The sequence below is a fragment of the Rhinichthys klamathensis genome, unplaced genomic scaffold (genome assembly GCF_029890125.1).
Source record: "Rhinichthys klamathensis goyatoka isolate OS25496 unplaced genomic scaffold, OSU_Roscu_1.1 h1tg000243l_1, whole genome shotgun sequence".
NCBI classification, from domain to species: domain Eukaryota; kingdom Metazoa; phylum Chordata; class Actinopteri; order Cypriniformes; family Leuciscidae; genus Rhinichthys; species Rhinichthys klamathensis.
The window spans coordinates 1021183-1040669 of NW_026606765.1; the positions used below are offsets into that span (position 1 = coordinate 1021183).

Here is a 19487-nt window from a genome sequence, read left to right on the forward strand (position 1 = left end):
AGGACATCTTTAATATAACTCCGATTGTATTCGTCTGAAAGAAGATTGTCATATACACTTATGAATTGAGGGTGAGAAAATAATGGGGTGGTTTTCATTGTTGGGTTAACTATCCCTTTGAACGTGGCACAATGGCCTTCATCATCACAGTATGCTAATGCCTATTTAGTGCAAGGGATTCATCAATATGCATATTGAGGACTGTTGGGACAGTCCAGGCACAGGATGGTCCTGTTTGGAGAGACAGACTCGATTGCACCTCAATGGTGTCTGTACCATTTGCTTCACATGACAAATGCTTTGTTTATTTACTAGTGCGTTCCAACATGTAACTATGCCATGTTCGGTCTCATCTGACAGCTTATACACCGAACTGAACGGCGGGGAACTGAATAGAGATATTAAAGTATGCTAATGTACAATGTAGGTAATATTGCTTAAACATGCATTGAGGTGAATATGTTAATGTTCTTCTCTCCCTCTTGATCGCCACCCATTTTCCTTATCTTTCGGTTTCCTGCCGGTCGGTTTCGGTGTTGGTATTCCTCTCATGTTTAATAATGCTTTGGTATAAGAAGGAAAGGTAACTGTTGATCTGGGAGAAAGGCTTCACCACTCCCGCACACCGGTGCGTAAACTCATACTATATGAGAAAGGCTCTTACGGCCTCGTTTGCACAACAGTGTATTATTTGTTACAAGTAAGTTTTCTATATAGTATGTTGTCCCATATACTGTCTGTATATTGAAACATGTAACTTAATAAATTACTTTGCCTGCTTTAAAGGCTTTGGGAATCTTTCCTTTTATCACTGATAATGTCGAGAGCTAAAGTGATTACAACTTTCGTTATCTAAACGTTCAGGTTAAATCCTATGTTTTCCTATCAGTCTTATAGGAAAGACTTTTACCTTTAAAGAATAAGAGGTTAAAGAATAACAACACCTTTAATGGAGTCAGATTAATTATATTGGAGTCAGATAAATAACTGAATTATGCACTTCATCCTGCCTTTTTTCCCCCGATTATTGGTTCAAAATAGCAACGTAAGCTTCCAGCTTTACATGTGGAAAGTTTCATGTTGTAAGACAAAAGATAGCATGCTACTCTGAACATAGCCATTTATACAATGAATACTGACAGCAATAGCGACTGTGTCAGAAACAGAAAGATGCGGTCGACAGCCAGAACGCTTCACACTCAGGAAACATGCTTTCAGGGCGCGCTTGGGTTTGGGTTAGCATACCTGAGTCGGTTTTGAGAAGAGTTCCTGTCACATGTGCTTCTGAAATGGGGTCAGGGGTCATGGGGAAACCTAATCTGGCTGCCTTGGGGATTCTATCAATAACTTGAGCGGGTTCCTGTTTGCTTGTTCAGCTGTTCTGCTTCACCACGAGTACATGTCAATAAACATGCTAATCTCACGTTTAAAGACAGAGGAGTACAAATGAAACAGCAGGATTTGAGAACAGTTACGATGGCTAAGCTTCTTCTTTTTTTAAGGCAATTGCTTTGCTTCACAGCGTCTCTTGTAATGCGGCGCTCACATGTCGAAAGGTCAGAAGGTCACTCGCAAGTTTACACACTAGCCTCTTTGTTTTGTTCCGGCCCTTTCCTTCTCTGGTGTCTTGTGTTCTGAAGATGCAACATGAAAAATGACAAAAAATGACGGCAAGCACCATAACACACATCCCTAAACTCCAAGAATCATTCTACTTTAAATGAAGGTTGATTTAAGTTTCAGTCTGATCTCTGACACAAAGCTATGACTTCACAGACAAGTTTTAAGTCTGGTCCTGGACTGAAATGCATGTTTGAGTTGTTTTAACTGAAAGTATCCTAAAATATGTCAGTGCCATTGTTTTGTCTCAAGATGCACAGCAGTAATGTTTTTTTTTTCTAAGGCACGTTTATAAAAGCTACTTAAATGTCCTAATTGAACTAAGGCCTATCCTGACTTAATCTAAGCCCTGTATGTGAAACCAGGCCTTGAAATATAACGCACAAGAATACATATATAAATACTTAAATACATATAAGATATATTTATAAATAATTAAATACACTAAATACTTTAAAATTGCATTACTTTTTTTGTTTCTAAAAAATACTGTAGATTTTTCTATTCACCAAAGAATCCTGAAAAAAATGTATCAAGGTTTCCACAAAAATATTAATCAGCACAACTGTTTATAACATTGATAATAATCAGAAAGCTTTCTTAATAAACCAGCGTACTGAAGGATCATGTGACACTGAAGACTGGAGTCATGATGCTGAAAATTCAGCCTTAACCATAAATTACATTTTAAAATATTACAATAATTGTATAAAAAATAAATGTACACTGTATATATATACTGATACTGTATATATATATATATATATATATATACACACACACACACACACACACACACACCCACAGTACCGGCCAAAGTTGGAAACATTACTATTTTTTAATCTTTTTTAAAAAGTCTCTATGCTCATCATGGCGGCATTTATTTGATCATAAAATCAGTAAAAACATTAATATTGTAAAATATTATTACAATTTAAAATAATAGATTTCTATTTTAATATACTTTAAAATGTCATTTATTCTTATGATCAAAGCTGAATGTTCAGCATCATAACTCCAGTCTTCAGTGTCACATGATCCTTCAGAAATCATTCTGATATGATGATTTTATGCTCGTTTATTATCATGATGATTTTTTTTGGATCTTGTGATACTTTATTCGGGATTCTTTGATGGATAAAAAGTTTAAAAAGAACAGCATTTATTCAAAATAGAAATCTTTTCTAACAATATAAATCGTATCACTTTGAATCAATTTAACACATCCTTGCTGAATAAAATAATTATTTATTTCAAAAAAGAAAGAAAAAAATCCTGACCCCAAACTTTTGAGTGGTAGTGAATATTGTTACAAAAGATTTTTATTTTAAATAAATGCTGTTCTTTTTTAAACTTTTTATTCATCAAAGATTACTGAAAAAACGTATTACAGGTTTTAAAAAATATTACACAGCTCAACTATTTCCAACATTGATAATAAATCAGCCTATTAGAATTATTTTTGATATGTCTGATTTCGAATAAATACAGGCTCGATGAGCATAAGAGACTTTTTTCAAAAACATTAAAAATATTAACTTTCCAATCTTTTGACCGGTGCTTATATAGGCTATATATATATATATATATATATATATATATATATATATATATATATATATATATATATATATATTATTTGACTAAATAAATATGACTAGTTATTTTTTGACTAAATGACAAAAGTAATTTTTTTGGGTGAACTGCTTCTTTAAATGGAAGATAAACATTTCTATCAACATATTCAAATCCAGACAGAACAAAATCTAACGGATGGACTAAGCAGACTAAATAATAGCTTTAGTCTTAATCTAGTTAAGACTGTCTTCAGTTCTCGAGACCGTACCCCTCCTTCTCACATCATCGGGAAATGAACCAGTCAAAGGTGGCGAAAAAGTAAACAAGCCTGTGTTGAAGTTTTTGAAGCTTTGAAGTGGAGCTTGAGGTGGCGTGCTGGGTTTCGGATGCTGTGTTTGTGCAGGGCTGAGCAGCGGGGAAAATAATGGATGTGTAATGCTTGTTTGAAGTTTGGAGACATAAGCCCATGTTTATCACCGGCTTCATCTTCATAGCGCCAGGAGCATAACAAGCTGCTTAGAAGGAAAAAATACTGCTTAACAAGAGAAACCAGTGCACATCCATACAAACAATCAAATGGATGGATCTCACAACAGCTGCTTTACTTTTTTCCGTATTTTGCTTTGCATATTAAGTTTAATGATTACAATATGTACATGTCAATTTTTATAATTCTCTTTTTACTGTATTACAAAAAAACTAGATGCATTACAATGGTAATGAGATTGTTTTGCATGAAAATAATTATTATTTTCATTACGAAGAACATAATACATTTTTTCTTTTAAATCATGAGGTTAAAAGTGACCCGTACTGTTTTCGTGACATGCATGCTGACACAAGAGGTGACTGAGGAAGTGAAAACAAAACAGGATTTCAGTTTGATATTTGGGAACTAACACAGGCTTCATTGAGGATGTTTTTACCTTCCATATTTAGCTTTGACTTATTGCATAATGTCTTAAATATGCATTTAAAAGAACTCAACTTCCTGTCCAAAACTTCCAGTTGTCGTATAAAATCTTGAATACAGAATGCGAATGGGTGGACCATCATCTACAGCAGTTTTTAAAGAATGTGTCGCCACTCACCAGTCTTCGAACTTCACTTTGAGCCAATTGGAAAATGTATCATCAGACAGTTGCATAAGGTTTAAAGAGGGATGTGCACAAATATTGAAATATTAGGGGGACCAAATGTAATCTTGGAATAGCCTTTAATTGAAAAAAATCCATAGTAATGCACCACTATTCTGAATTTTGTGAGGGACGAGTGCATTATGAGAGACGTTGAACAAATTGGGTTCCAGTCAAGTTCCCTGGTTCAAAACACTAAAACTAGGGTGATTTGCATGAATAAGTGGAAGCGGATTTGATGTACGTAAACGTGAAGTCAGTACTTCTCATCAGACTTTCGGTCTTTTTTATTTCCCCTTTTTCTGCTTGACAGAGACACAATGAGTGAGATTGATCTACTAATCTAACACTTGTGCCAAGAGCTTAAAAGCTCTGGATCTCCCTTTTTGACTGACGCATCTTTACAGATACAGCAACGCCTTACTGCAGACTTTTACAGGCACGTTTAGAAGGGAGGATGTTGGATTGGGTGTGTTGACAGTTCCTGCCAAATCTAGCGTTGCGCTGTCATGTCACAAATTACACAGTTATAAAGAAATTTCTCAACCTTATTTATCCAAAACCCCAGCTCAGTTATGCCTGTAGCAGATTACATTTTCATAAGAACAAGAAAAAACAGAATTTTGGACAAACTGGTGTTGGGGCATGCATCTCGTATCAAGACTAATCTGTTTCACTCTCCAGTGACTGACACTTTGAGTGATTGAAATGTTGTTTTTACTTTCCATTTAGTCTAAGAGACTGTTCTTTGTCAATATCAGCCACGAGATGCCTTAAAACACAGAGAATTTCATATTTTATATCAGTGCGGCATTACACACACACATTGTATACCATTTATACAATGGTATACATAGATAGTAAATACTTTAAATAGTAACTGTTGAATATTTAAAGATTAAACAGAAGAAAAGGGAACATTGCAACTTCAATATTGCAGGCTTGTATTTGTGAATGGGCATTACAGAGGGAGAAGCAATGATGACGATCTATTGTAAATAAATACTTCTACCTATGATTTTAGAACTTTATTGTTAAGTGAAGTTTGTAACAGGAAAAAACAGTGCATTATGACATTATCAATAACAGTGCAAAGTTAATATACAGTATTAAACTGTCAGCAAAAGTTTTCAGCTTGTTAATACTATGACACTTTCAGGCAGTCAATGTGTTTTCACGTGGCATTGCATAAAATAGTATCATTCCATTTTGTTTGTGAGTTTAATTAAATAGTGGTTATATATCCTAGTATGTTATTTCCACATTCACTTACCATTCTGGAAATGTAAGTACATTCACATATAGTTAGAAGTTCTGGACTACTTTTATCAAGTTCCAGTTGATCTATATTTGTATTATTCTTACTCCACAGTTAAGTAATCCAAATGTTTGGATAGATTTCCACTGAGAACAGGTGTGGCCCCCAGTTCCGGGCTGAGGGATGACTTTAAGAGGGAGGTAAATCCCTCTAAAAGGGCATAGTTTACTCGTTGCCCAGAGAGATATTAACAAACCCAATTAGGGCATAATTCACATGTTTCATGCCACATTTCATCCGCCGCAGAGTGCTTTTTCTGCATTCTGTTTCCTTAAATCCACTTTATGTAATGACTTTGAGATTTGTTGCAAGATAGGATGTTGAGAAAATATCCATTTGTCCAATATATATGTCCTCATACGTTGGATTCATTGTGAAACATCTTGTTCTTTATGGACCTCAGGCTGAAATGAAGGGAGGAGCTCGTCTCCGACTGCAAGGCCTCGGAGAACTTGACATCCAAGGAACGGTTCGCCTGAGACTTCCTCTTAATGGAGTTTTGTATTGTCTCTGAGGTGAAATAGTAGACGATGGGGTCGAAACAGCAGTTGGACACAGCAATGCACAGAGCAATGGGATAGATCGTCCGAACCACCGATTCCACCGCGCAGCCCTTTAAGGTGTTCGTCCGCACCAGTGAGTAGAAAACCAGGTTGACGTTGTAGGGGATGAAACAAAAGCAGAAGATGCAGAGGTGGACGATGATCATCCTCAAGATCTTTTTCTTGTTCAGCTTCCCTCCTCGACTGACAGCATGCGGCCTCCTCAAGGTTTGGAGAACCATAGCGGAGCAAACCACATTCAGTATCAAGGGGATAAGGAACCCCACTGTCTCGATGAAGATCACCACTTTCGAGAGATGGCTCTTCCACTGCTTTGAGGAGAAGTTCTCAAAGCAGGATATTGAGTTATTTTGCTTGTTTGTACTATCCAGCATGAAGCCTGTCGGAAGACTTCCAGAAAGCACCAGAATCCAAACGGCGACGCACACGATTTTGGCATTGCGTTTGGTCCGGAGTCCCCTCGAACGGAAGGGGTGAACGATGGCGAGAAAGCGGTCCACGCTGATGCACGTTAGGAAGAGGATGCTCCCGTACATGTTGGTGTAAAAGAGTGAAACAGAGAGCTTGCAGAGCAGACTGCCAAATGGCCAGTTCTGCTGGATGAAGTAAAAAACCCTCAAAGGGAGCGTGAGCACAAATAACAAGTCCGACACCACAAGGTTCATCATATACGTTGTGGTCTCATTGCGCAGTTTCAGAGAACAAGTGAAAATGTACATGGCTGCAACATTGGTGATGAGTCCCACCATGAAGACAATGCTAAACACTATACCATAGAGTGGATATTTGAAGCTGTCATTCTTTGGGCAACTGTTGTTGTTTAGCTGCAGAGAATAATTGTCCCATCCCGGGGCAAAACTCTCCATCTGAACAGTCGTGTTGTACATCTCAATGAGAAACAAAGGCACACTATGGGGTGGCAGTTAGGCGAGACTACACAATAAGAGGATTTCCCTCAATCCCCAATTCAACAGGGCAAAACAAAGCATGCGCAGCAGACAGATTGCTTCCAACCGCAAGATGTTCTTGCCTTTAAGGGCACATAGATCTCTTTAATGTGTTTTTTTTTCTTTCTTTTTCTGCTGGCAGTTGAAAACTGAAGCGATCAAACACTTCTCTGTGGCATTCTCCAACAAAGCCTCATGTTGAAGGCATTTCACCCCAGAGACTGGAGCCAGACCCCAACTACCTCTTCCCCTCCCCCTTCCCTTTCCCCAGCCACCCCACAAGATTGTTGCCCCAAGTTTAGAAGCTACTCACTTCAAAGTTTCAATTCACGGAGTTCTTTCCTCTGGTTTCACTTGAGCAATACCATCCACAATCAGCCAAAGGGAGTAGTCCTGTTAGAATCCACTCTTAGTATATTCCCATTGAGAAAAAACAGATGTCTTTTTCCAACATACTAATTAAAGCATTCCAAAATAGTTGTTGTTCCCCGACTTGTCTTGAAGTATCCTTTCAATTAGCCCTCTTTGTTCTCAGTCCCACATATGGTCCAGTGATTGTAGAGCACCTGTAGACCGCATGCAGCACTCCCTGAGTGTGTGACAGTGCAAATGAGCGAGTCCGACTTGCTTCAGCGAGGGTCTGTTGGCCCACCCCCTTCCTCACAGCTCTGTCTTGGTGTCTCCGTCAGCAGTGGCCCCAGGGGCAATTCTGTGCTGTGTGCATTGAAGAGGTGGGAGAGAGGCAGCTGTGCTGTGGAGGACAAGCCAGTGTTATCACGACTAACGTATCTGACCAGCCACGGCTCCTCCCACCTCCTGGATAGATCCCTCCTCCTCTGACTGAGAAAAAAAAATATTATTATACCGTGTGCAAGGTGCAAACTGTCTCTTTTGACAACTTTTCATTTGTTATTGTATTCTACAATATTAAACCTTACCCATAGGAAAATTATAATAAGAGGTTATATTTTAAAGGATTATTTAAGTTCTCATGTTTGTTTTGTGTATCAACTGTTTTGTTGAAATCTGGAGCTATACAATGTGGATAGAATAGCTCAGTTAGTGGTTTTTTTCATATTGAAATTTCTGACTTTTGTATGTTGACAAAGAGTTCTGAGTTTATGAGCTCTTCTTAGGAGACTGTAAGATTGCTAGGCAGTCACAGTTTAACTTTAGCACGGTACAGTTAGCCCCTGCTGGTAGATGCCTTAATTACACCATCTGACTGCAAAGAGCATTGACAATTCAGACAGTCATTCAGATTATCCATTTATGTATTCTATATTTCTGAGATTATGTATATAAAACATATCGCTTGCTTATATCATATATTAGATGTTTTACCAAAGCCATTTCTGCTACCTTAAGATCAGGGTTTGCCATTATCCAATCAATGTTATTCATGCGGTTCCAGCATTAGTCACATGACATCATGTGCTTGGATCAAGTGCCATTGAGGTGAATGGTGAGGCTAACCGATAGCTTTCTCCAAGTATTACAGAGCTCCTTGTGTTTCATTTTATTTTATTTTATAAGCGAAAGACTTGTAGAAAGACTTGGAGAAACCCTTTAAAGTCCCACTGTAGTCAATCATTTAAAATAATAGTCAATAATTTCTCCCAAAACAATATACATGCAAATTGTATAATATCCAAGGTAAACATTTCTAGTAATTGTGCAGTTAATACTCATACTGTATTTTCTTTTAAAGTTTTGGAATATATCCTCTCCCCAAATGTGTCACTAAAAAACAATAATGAATAATTTAATGAGAAGGCTTATATTGGGTATTTCTACCTTGTAAATATATATTTTTTTGCTATTTTATTAAAAAGTGTTAACATGTAAATCAAAAACAATTGCAATTTTAACAATATCTTAAGTGTAATCTTTCTTTTTTTTAAAGTATACATTTTTATCATACATATTTCAAAGTTAAGGATTCGTTTGATATAGCCTACATTGGAACAAACACTATAATAACATCTTGATGAGTTTATTTTGACAAAACATACTAGATATTTAACATATGAGCAGAAACTGGCTAACAAAAGCTTATTTGATGTCTATTTTACAGTAAAAACTTTATAATTTATCCAAAACTAGTCAACGAAATGTTGTCTTTCATATTTCGTCTAACATAGTAAAAACAACAGTGCGCATCTGTGCCGTTCATTCATCACACACAGAAATGTGATTCATATTTAAACAGTCTTTTTGCGGTTTACAGACACTATCCCATATCACAATTAGAACAAAGCACTTATGAATAAAAAACGTACTATTCACAATCCTCAACTGGATCCGTTGCTCCTCGAAGTGAAACTAAACCAGCACTTGTTCTGAGGTAAATTTTCCAGGATTATTCCTCACAGCTTCGCAAGACGACATAGTACATTAATCTGATTAAATTTGGTGTGTTTTATCAAGTTGATGAAGGCGTTGGCACGTTTGCATGGCTTGCCTCAGATCATTTGCGTTTGAATATCGTGCGCTCTCCGTGGGCGTGATCACATTAACACTTAATGAGCTATAATGAGCTGAAATGAGAACGACTGACATCTCTCTTTTTTTATATAAACTACATAAACAGAGAATATTTGTTTTGTAAAACAAAAATGACGGAGTATTTTAAGTCTATTTTGCTGCTATGTGAAAAGAATCGAGCAAAACACGCCGACCCCAGAGGGTTTTAAAGCATATTCAAAACACCACATAGACATATAAACAACATTAAGCTTGATTTTCACCACAGGGGGACTTTTAATATTCTCACTTGTGATTTTATTGCATGAACATAGAAGCTGCATTTCTGTGCTTTTCCAAACTATAACAAAGCTAAAATAAGCGGAAGTGCAACCAGCAACCTCAGCAAACCGTCCTTCAGTTTAGAGCATAGAGGATAGTTTTTGAGACGTTATGTTAGGGTTCGGCAAGGCGTTCTGGATTATAAACCACACCCCATGACACATTGCACGTTACTTGCAACAACAACATGCAATGTATTATGCAATACTGTGAGGAATCAGTCTTTGATTAAATAATAGAGGGACCGTAATTCTGGAAGTATTTTCTCATTCATTTTCTCCACTGGGATTTTAAAGTCCTCAATGACCATGAATAACAATGAAGTACAGAAAATAATAATAATCTAAAAAACTGCAGCACATTATAAAATGAAATATTGATTTATTGTAAGTATTAAATGCAATATATTTGAAGTCATTCATATCATTTATATATACACTGTAAACAATTATATGATCTATAAGTTATGTTTTTACATTGCTTTAACTCATCAAAAATAAGTTAAGCAATTTTAAACTTTTTTATGTTATACAACTTGAATCAAAATTTAAGTTGAAATTACATAAACATCCAAGTTGATTGTACTTAATTTAAGGCAGCAACTTTTTTTTTACAGTGGAATATTAAAAGTTATTCTATTTTATTTTTATAAATCAATTTCTCCATAGAAAAAGTGAAAGGGAGTTTTACTGCCAAACCTGTTGCACTCTATTACTATGACAATTTTATGTCACAGAATAATAATCTTTTAGGGAAAAATCAATGATGAAATGATGCAGGACTTGGATTGATGGACATGGCTAAGGACATACATAATACCTCAAAATAGAGAGATTGTGAGATATTATTGATATTATTACTTTACTTATGCAATATGCTGTACGTAAAATATGTGTTTAGACTGAAAGGTAATAAAACAGGCCAAAAAAAAAAACATTTGATGTTGCCCTCCTTGCAAAAATTTTGATATTTCAAACGTTTGTTTTTCTTTGTACAGATTTTAAAAAAGAATAAGTAAACACACTCCCTGAATTACGTAACCTGACGCTTTTGTTAAGTTCTAGCCTGGTCAGCAAATGCTTTGCTGGTGAGGCATTTGAGGCTGAGATTTGACATTGTGACATGCTGACATGTATATTCATGTCTAATGTATTATGTATGCGTGACATTACGTTATCAAAGCAAGCATCAGCAACGTTAGTGTTAGAGATTTTATTAAGAAGCGAAAATACCCAGCAAACTGACATGAATATATAGCTCAGAAAGCCTGTGCTGATCATGTGAAGAAACATGCAAGATGTTTTATGGCCATTGTTCTGTTTTCCCCATGGGGCTCCTTTAAAACAAACACCCCCAAGGTCAGGGAGACATTTTCGGTGAAAAACAGACATGTCATTGTCTGCTGCACGCAAGACCTCCAACAAAACCATTGCACTGAACACATAAAAACAAGACTCGCATTTGTGCACAGCTACTAGATGAGACGCAAAGCATCTCATTTCAATAGCAGGAAACTGTGCAATGGCCAAGGCACACTCGACTGGGGACCAACAGAAGTGTTAGTTAGCTGTCCTTTGTGTCAGTTCCAACATACAGACAGCCTTGTCCTTGAATAATATATATGTGTTCACGCATTCCGATCATTTTGTGTACAAATTACACTTGCTAAAAATAAATTGTTCAGCATAGCAGTGAAATCTCATTAAAGATATATTTCCAGCAGAACATACAGTTGTTTGTCCACTCTTTACACACTACAGCTATTGTGAAAAGTACACTTTAGCATACTATTAAAAAGAGTTCTTAATATGGAAATACTACACTGTAATAGAATATACTTAAGTGCGTATAAATGTAATGTTTTTAGACACTTAATTGCATGTTATATATTTACTTTTTAAAAGCTTACTTAAGTGTTTTAAGCATACTTACCGGTAAGTGTTTTAAGATACTGTCATAAAATTGTACTCTCTTTAAGTACACTTAAATGGCCTTTTATTTCAGTAATATTATAACATCTGCAAGTACAGGGTTTTAAATATATACTTTTAAGATTTGAAGTACAAGTGCACATTCAATACAATTACTTCTTTTTCTCAAGTGTTAGTTGTTATAAGTCTTTTGGCATTGTGTTGACGCTTACATAATTACCAGCTAATGTAGAAACACTGGATATTGACTACACAACATCTGAGGAAAAAGATCAGATTACATTACTTACGAAATAATAGAGATATTTGAAAACCAAATCAGATTTATGTGGCCTGTGAAAAGCATTTATACCATCAATGAAAGCTGCATTAGAGTGTTTCATAAATTGTATAGGCCTACATGCTGCACTTATCTGTATATGTATCGGTTCATTAGGGCAAAACGATTAGTGGGGAAACCAAGTATGTTTGCTCTTCCCGCTTCCCTTTGGTTATTTTGGTCATTCCTTTTATCAGTATACAGCTAATAGCTTCCTTGGTCAAAACGCATAAAATATTTAGCCTTACATAGATCATGTCTGCGCATAATGGACAAAAAAAATCAATATCATGGCTCTTTGATTGCTGACTATTGAGTGGGTATATTTATATAGTATATGTGGGCGTATTACTGATGGCTACTTGGCCATTATGTGGTCCAACCTGTGTGCAATCTATAGCTGTTTGCTTTTTGCATATAAAAACACATTAATGTGTACCGGATGTTTCATATTATTTCCGAATCTAACTTAAGAGGATTGTAATTGCACTTATAGTTTTTGAAGGATTAGTTCATCCAAAAATTGTAATCATTTACTGGTCCTCTAAAGTAGTCAATAGTAGACTGGATCTTCCCTTGTGGAAAAAAAAGTGCCCTTAATCATATGTTTCTAATATATAGAAAATAGCAGCATGAACATTTAGCTAAACATCTGCTTTTGTGTTCCACTGCAGAAAGAAAGTCATACAAGTAGGGATACTAGTCATACAAGACTTTCCCAACTGGTTGCTTTTTTCCCAACAAAAGTACTTTGAAAGCACTTGTATTTGCTGGTGTTTATGGCACACCTCAATTTACAGATGTCTCTAGGTGTTTATTTGATGTTGCAATTCACAATTTCAGAAGATTGGTTGGTTGTTGTCATATTGAAAGAATGTGTGGCAACGTGTATGAGCTGAAAAATAGTGCGTCATGAATCAGTGTTGCACCATTGCTCATTCTTGCAAAACTCTGGGCATTGGCAGGAAGGAAAAGTGGATGTAGTGTAGTGTAGTGATGCAAAGTGCACAAAGAACATCTTCTGAAAGAAGAGATAGGAGGAAGTCGAAAATATACATTGATGTTCACTGTAAAAAGTGAACATGTTGCTTTAACCCTCTGGGGTCTAAGGTGTTTTTGGGGTCCTTGGGATGTTTTGACATGCCCTGACATTTGTGCTTTTTTCAGTTTCTTATAAACATATTAATGGCACAGGTGAAATTACACTCTATTTAGCACAAACAGGGCTACCATAATATGTGAGCAACATGTATGTACATGTTTGTGTTTTTGAGAGAATAATGTTTATGCATGGTTATTGAAAAAACTAAAAATGAAAGTTTCTGAAATAAAGCCACAAAACACATGCTAAATATGTGTCCACAAGACTTTTGACTAATGGATGTTGTCGCCTAGAGTTTTTGCTTCAAAATGATCTGAAAATCAGTTAATTCTCATACTGTATATTCAGAAAGTTTTGGAATATATCCTCTCCCCAAATGTTTCACTAATAAAAAAACAATAAATAATTTAATGAGAAGGCTTATAATTACCTATTAAGATGCTGCTTACAACTTGTAAATATATTTTTTGCTATTTTATTAAAATGTTTTCACAGGCAAATCAACAACAATGACATTTTTAACAATATTTCAAGTGTAAGCTTTCTTTGTAATAAGTATACATTTTATCAAATGTAAAATTTTAACAAGTTAAGGATTCATTAGCTTGAATATTGGAACAAACACTATAATAATTCAATATACTTTATTTTTGACAAAACATGCCATTCTATATATTTAACATATGAGCATAAATTGCGAACAAAAGCTTATTTGATGTGACTGTAGTCTTTTTTACAGTAAAAACGTTATAATCTATCCAAAACTAATCAACAAAATCTTGTCTAAACATTCATATTTTGTCTGTAACATATCGTTTTTCTGATATATTAGCAAATAAATGTTAAATTGTTGCTAATACGGCACAGATGCAAGCTGTTCTGTAGTAAACAACAGCACGCATCTGTGTCGTTCATTCATTCACACACAGACATGCGGTTCATATTTAAACAGTCTTTTTGCGGTTTACAGACACTATTGCATATCGCGATTAGAACAAACCACTTAAAGAACTTATATTCACAATCCTCAACTGGATCCGTTGCTCCTCGAAATAAAACTAAACCGGCACTTCTGAGGTAAATTTTCCAGGATTCCAGGATTATTATTACGATAGTATTATTCATATATATATATATATATATATATATATATATATAATATTATTTATTTATATAAGAAAAAAATCGAGCTGGCCCCAGGAGGTTAAGGAGGTATTTCAATTTTTTTTACCTTTAAATTCTAATTTTGTTGTTGTAACCTAATTCATTTGGGTGTATATAACATAAAACAATGCTGTTTTAACTTAATTGAGTTACATTGGCCCAATATACGATTTACAATAAAGCTCAGGATGGATACATTCGACACATGCGCACTACGACTGCACCACACCTAGAGGGCAGTATCGTGACTTGTGTCCGCTATACAGGACATCTGCTGTGAAGGACAAAGAATAAGAAAAGGGTCCTGTTTCGCTGCTTTTTGCTGATCTGTGAATTCTGCTTCAGTGAGAAATTGTGATTTGAGGTTATTATACATAAGTTGGATCAAAGTAAAAATGACAATTGTAAAACAAATATACACTCAAAAAATACATATTTTTGTTGCATCCTGTTCAGGTTAATTATTTAAAACGAGCTAAAGTAACACAATTTAACATTTTGTCAAAACTTGTGTTCAATCCACCTAATATATTTAAAAGGGAAGTTGACTTATTATTTTGTGTTAAAACTACATGAATAATTGACATTAACTGCATGACATTAACTGGGCAGTGAATCTGTAGTTCCCAGCATGCTTTGCAAGGGACTGCATTAGGAGAGTCAATTTAGGGATTAAGTGTTATTTTATGTGTTTTACAGTAAAGGGAAATATTTTGGTAGTTTATTTTAATGTTTAATGTTCAGTTATGTTGGGCATTTATTTCATTTCAACAAAACTAGTTATTGTAGATGTTACCACTTGAAGTACATTTTCTAAGTTGAACTGACAAAACATTTTTTTTCAAAGCCTGTCACCACTAGTGAAAATGCTTCTGTTTTGCATTTTGCAATACATTTTTTTTCTATAAAAAATATGCAATGTTATATACTGTACATTGATATTTTTTTTGTTTCTTTTTCAAAACTTTTTTTTTAAACTTTTGTACGGTGGCAGAGAAAGCTCAACACACTGCAACTGAAGAAAACACATGCAAATAAAAGAAAATGCATGCAAATAAAAAACCCCGCATGCAAATAGAAAAAACACCCGCAAATTAAGAAAATATCTTCATCAGTTTCACAACACACGTGAGCTCCAAATACTCACAACACCACCCAAATACAGAAGCGCGCTGCAAAGGCTCACAACACAAATACAGAAACGCGCTGCAAAAGCTCACAACACAAATACAGAAACGCGCTGCAAAAGCTCACAACACAAATACAGAAACGCGCTACAAATAACACAGACCACAACGGAAATGTTATCAGGGGAACCAAATAAGTGACGAACCCGGCTGGGACGTGCTGGTGCTTACAGCTTACAGCAAAACATACAGAGATTACATTTTTATGACATACACCTTGTATACAATATATAAAATGTATTAACAATATGTTCAATGTCATCAGAATACAAATGAGAAAAGAACAATGAGCTGAAAACTAAAATAAATAAATAAAAAAGATAGAGATCATATGATACCTGATAAATGTGAAGAGAATAACAAATGGGGAAAACATCGTGTGTTACTAATAAAAGGGAAAAACCATGACAGACAGGAAAATCTAAAAACTAGACAGATAAGAGGCTGTGAAGATTTCCAGACACCCACAGATTTGGTCATGGTAAATTTACTGTAGGTCTACACACACTTTAAAGGGATAGTTCACCCAAAAATGAAACTTATCCCATAATTTACTCACCCTTAAGCCATCCTAGGTGTGTATGACTTTCTTCTTTCAGCCTAACGCAATCAGAGTTATATTAAGAAATATCCTGGCTCAGAGGTCAGTGGAACGACTCGCGAACGGCCGTTACCAGAAGCCAGTGATTATAGTTTGTAAAGTTATAAATATGGATATTTTTTCTCACAAAAAACCCATCGCTTCTATTCAGAAGACCTTTATTAACCCACTGGAGCCATATGGATTACTTTCATGATGGATGGGTGCAATTTTTTGGCCTTCAAAATCTAGTTACCATTCACTCCCATTACAAAGCTGGGAAGAGCCAGGATATATTTTTTAATATAACTCCAATTGTGTTCAGCTGAAAAAAGAAAGTCATATACACCTAGGATGGCTTGAGAGGGTGAGTAAATCATATAGGATAATTTTCATTTTTGGGTTAACTATCCCTTTAAGATACTACACAATTCAATAAAAGTCTGGAACTACATTCTTCTGAGGTTCATGTTGTTTTGAAAGTCATTTTTACTGTGAGGTCTTGTGCAAGTCTTGGATATGTTGGGTCATGTGTTTTTCTCAGAAAGCTCTGACGGCTGGGCTCCTTCTAATTCCATTCTCTCAGCCGTGAGAGTGAGACACAGACAGACCTTCATACTGAGTAACAGTATGTAATCTGTGACAACTGGATTGCACTTGCAGTTTGTGTGCTTGAGTGTGGTATACTGCCATCTAGTGATGTAACACACCATGAGGCGCAAAAGACCACTGGAAATCTGAGATTTTTTTTTTGTAATTTAAACCTGGACATTAAGATTAAAATTATGATGTAAAAATTCACTCGTTCTCAAAAAGCGAAATGTTCTGCTAATATTCAAGTAGTCGATTTTAGAGACTGCTTGAATGAAAATAAACGCACAGTATTATGGTTAAGTTTTATCATGATGAGACATCAACCATCTATACGTAAGGCATACTTTTGTAATAGGCTATAACAATTTATTTAAAAGAAATATGAGAGTTTGACCCTATCAACTTATTTTAATGATCTGAATTTATTAAGTGTCTGAAAATCCCCTTGTCCCCGTTATCTGTAATATGGCATTTACAGCAAATTATTTATTTAATCATTTTGGTTTCCAGGATAAAGCATTAGTGCAAGGTATAATAATACATGTCAAATGTATTAAAAGCTTGTTTTTATGAAAATTATGGAAAAGCACATTCTAAGGTCAAACTTCAGAGTAAGAAAAGGCTGTTCAAATGTGCATTGTTATTGTTCAATGCTTCAGTGAAAGATTATCACAAAAAAATGGATTTGATGCTATCCATCCATCCATCCATCCATCCATCCATCCATCTACTTCTTCTAAATGACCATCAAATTGGGCAAATCTGCCCGAAACTCCTGTAGGGTAAGCCAGGCATTAAATCCCGATTATCTTGATGGTTTAGATTATCTTATCAGATTTTCCTGTTGTTGAATATTGAATACATGTTGAATATTTACGACTCTCGATCGGGGCGGCTCCGATGTTCTTCCGAGCAGTTTCGGTCACTCTTAACACACCTAATTCCACAGGAAAATCTGATAAAATAATCTAAACCATCAAGATAATCGGGATTTAATGCCCGGGTAACACTACAGGAGTTTCAGGCAGATTTATGCACGATTTGATGGTCATTTAAAAGAAGTAGATGGAAAATGGATCATGAATGGATGGATGGATGGATGGTTCTTCCGATCAGAAATGCTGATGTGTGTGGGGAACCCCGAGGACAAATGCTCATGTACTCTGTAAAATGGATAAAAAACTCTGTTCGTGTGTGGTTGTCTTCTTCACATAACAACACACGACACACTATAGGAGCAAAACTGTTAAATCTAGGATTTTTTTCCCCTCATGTTTGTGGTCTCTCACATTTTTAAAATCTTATAAGATTTTAAATATCTTTTAGTGTGGCCCCAGCATTAAATACATACCTCGGGTCTTTAGTGACCCGGGGCTTCACTGCACTCCTCCTCGTTCATTTTTTAAAGTTAGACATCAACCTTCTTAGTATTCCTCAATCAATTCATTATAAACATAACAAGAACATTTTTTATTATAAAAGAATGCCTGTTTTCCCATTCATTATTTGTAAAAATTGTATAGGGTCGCTAACGACCAGAGGTGTGTAACAAAGTATAAATATAAACAAGGTATAAATAAAAATGATATAAACAAAGTATAAATATAAAGTATATTATTTTCTGCACAACAATAATTTAATCTTTGATGACTGAATGAGTGCAATTAATTTAACGTCTGATACACAATGATGAAGCGACGTTTCACTCATAGTTACCGCAGGCAGAAAACAAAAGAATAGGAAGTATCATCAGCAAAACTTGAAATGGCTCAGTGATTTACTGCAGAGCAAGTGCTAAACGCAATTATATATTAGTGTCACTGTCACTTGATGATGGATCTGGTAAAGAGAAGCTGTCAGCAATCATATATTGATTCTGAAGATGTTGAAAATGATAGCTTTGAGTATATGTTTGAGATGGCGAATATGAACCAGATGTTGAATGTTCTGGGAAATGACCTCTGACGAGGACAGTGATGATGGTATAAAACATCTGCTCAAACTGAACCCTTTCAAGCTCCAAAAGGTAACAAAATATGCTAGATTTTATTCTTCTGTAATTGTTACTCTAATATCAGGAGAGTTTTATATAATCACGACAGGTACAGACCGATACATTTTAGTAGAGTAAAATATGTCAATACAAGCATTTCACTCAAATATAGTTTATACATCAAAACCTTTTTTTTAAGTATCCTAATTCCCTGGGAAAACGTTTCTCAACAGCACACCAGTTTAAAAATCTATGTTGGACTGTTGTTTTGTCTGTCCATGAATACACATACCAAATATGCTACAATTTAGAAGTAAACGCAAAGTAAGCTTATTCTTTATCAACAACTGTTTCATCTGCAATACTGCAAGCATTATAGAAGTGAAGTGACCCTCGCCTGATCCCGAGAGTCGGTCCTCCAGTCCAGTGTCAGAAGTGAGTGAGGCGAGTGAGGACAACTGTACAAATAGAGAACTGCTGTCATGTTATCAGTTACTTGCTAATCTATAGACTAAATAGACTTCATCTATATCTTGTGTAGAACCTGCTGCCCAACACTCATGTCTGCTTAGAGAGAGAGAGAGGATTGCACGTCCAGTTCCAGTCTTATGTGTCCACTCTTTTTGTTTTGTATCTGTTTCATTGAT

The 19487-nt window shown here is 35.5% G+C and overlaps 1 protein-coding gene across 1 annotated transcript; it reads right to left on the bottom strand.

The window, feature by feature from the left end:
* Nucleotides 1–5512: 5512 nt before the first annotated feature.
* On the bottom strand, nucleotides 5513–7928 carry lpar6a (lysophosphatidic acid receptor 6a). Its single transcript, XM_056265980.1, has one exon. The coding sequence runs from the start codon at nucleotides 7100–7102 to the stop codon at nucleotides 6008–6010; it is 1095 nt and encodes a 364-aa protein (XP_056121955.1). The 5' UTR covers nucleotides 7103–7928; the 3' UTR covers nucleotides 5513–6007.
* Nucleotides 7929–19487: the final 11559 nt, after the last annotated feature.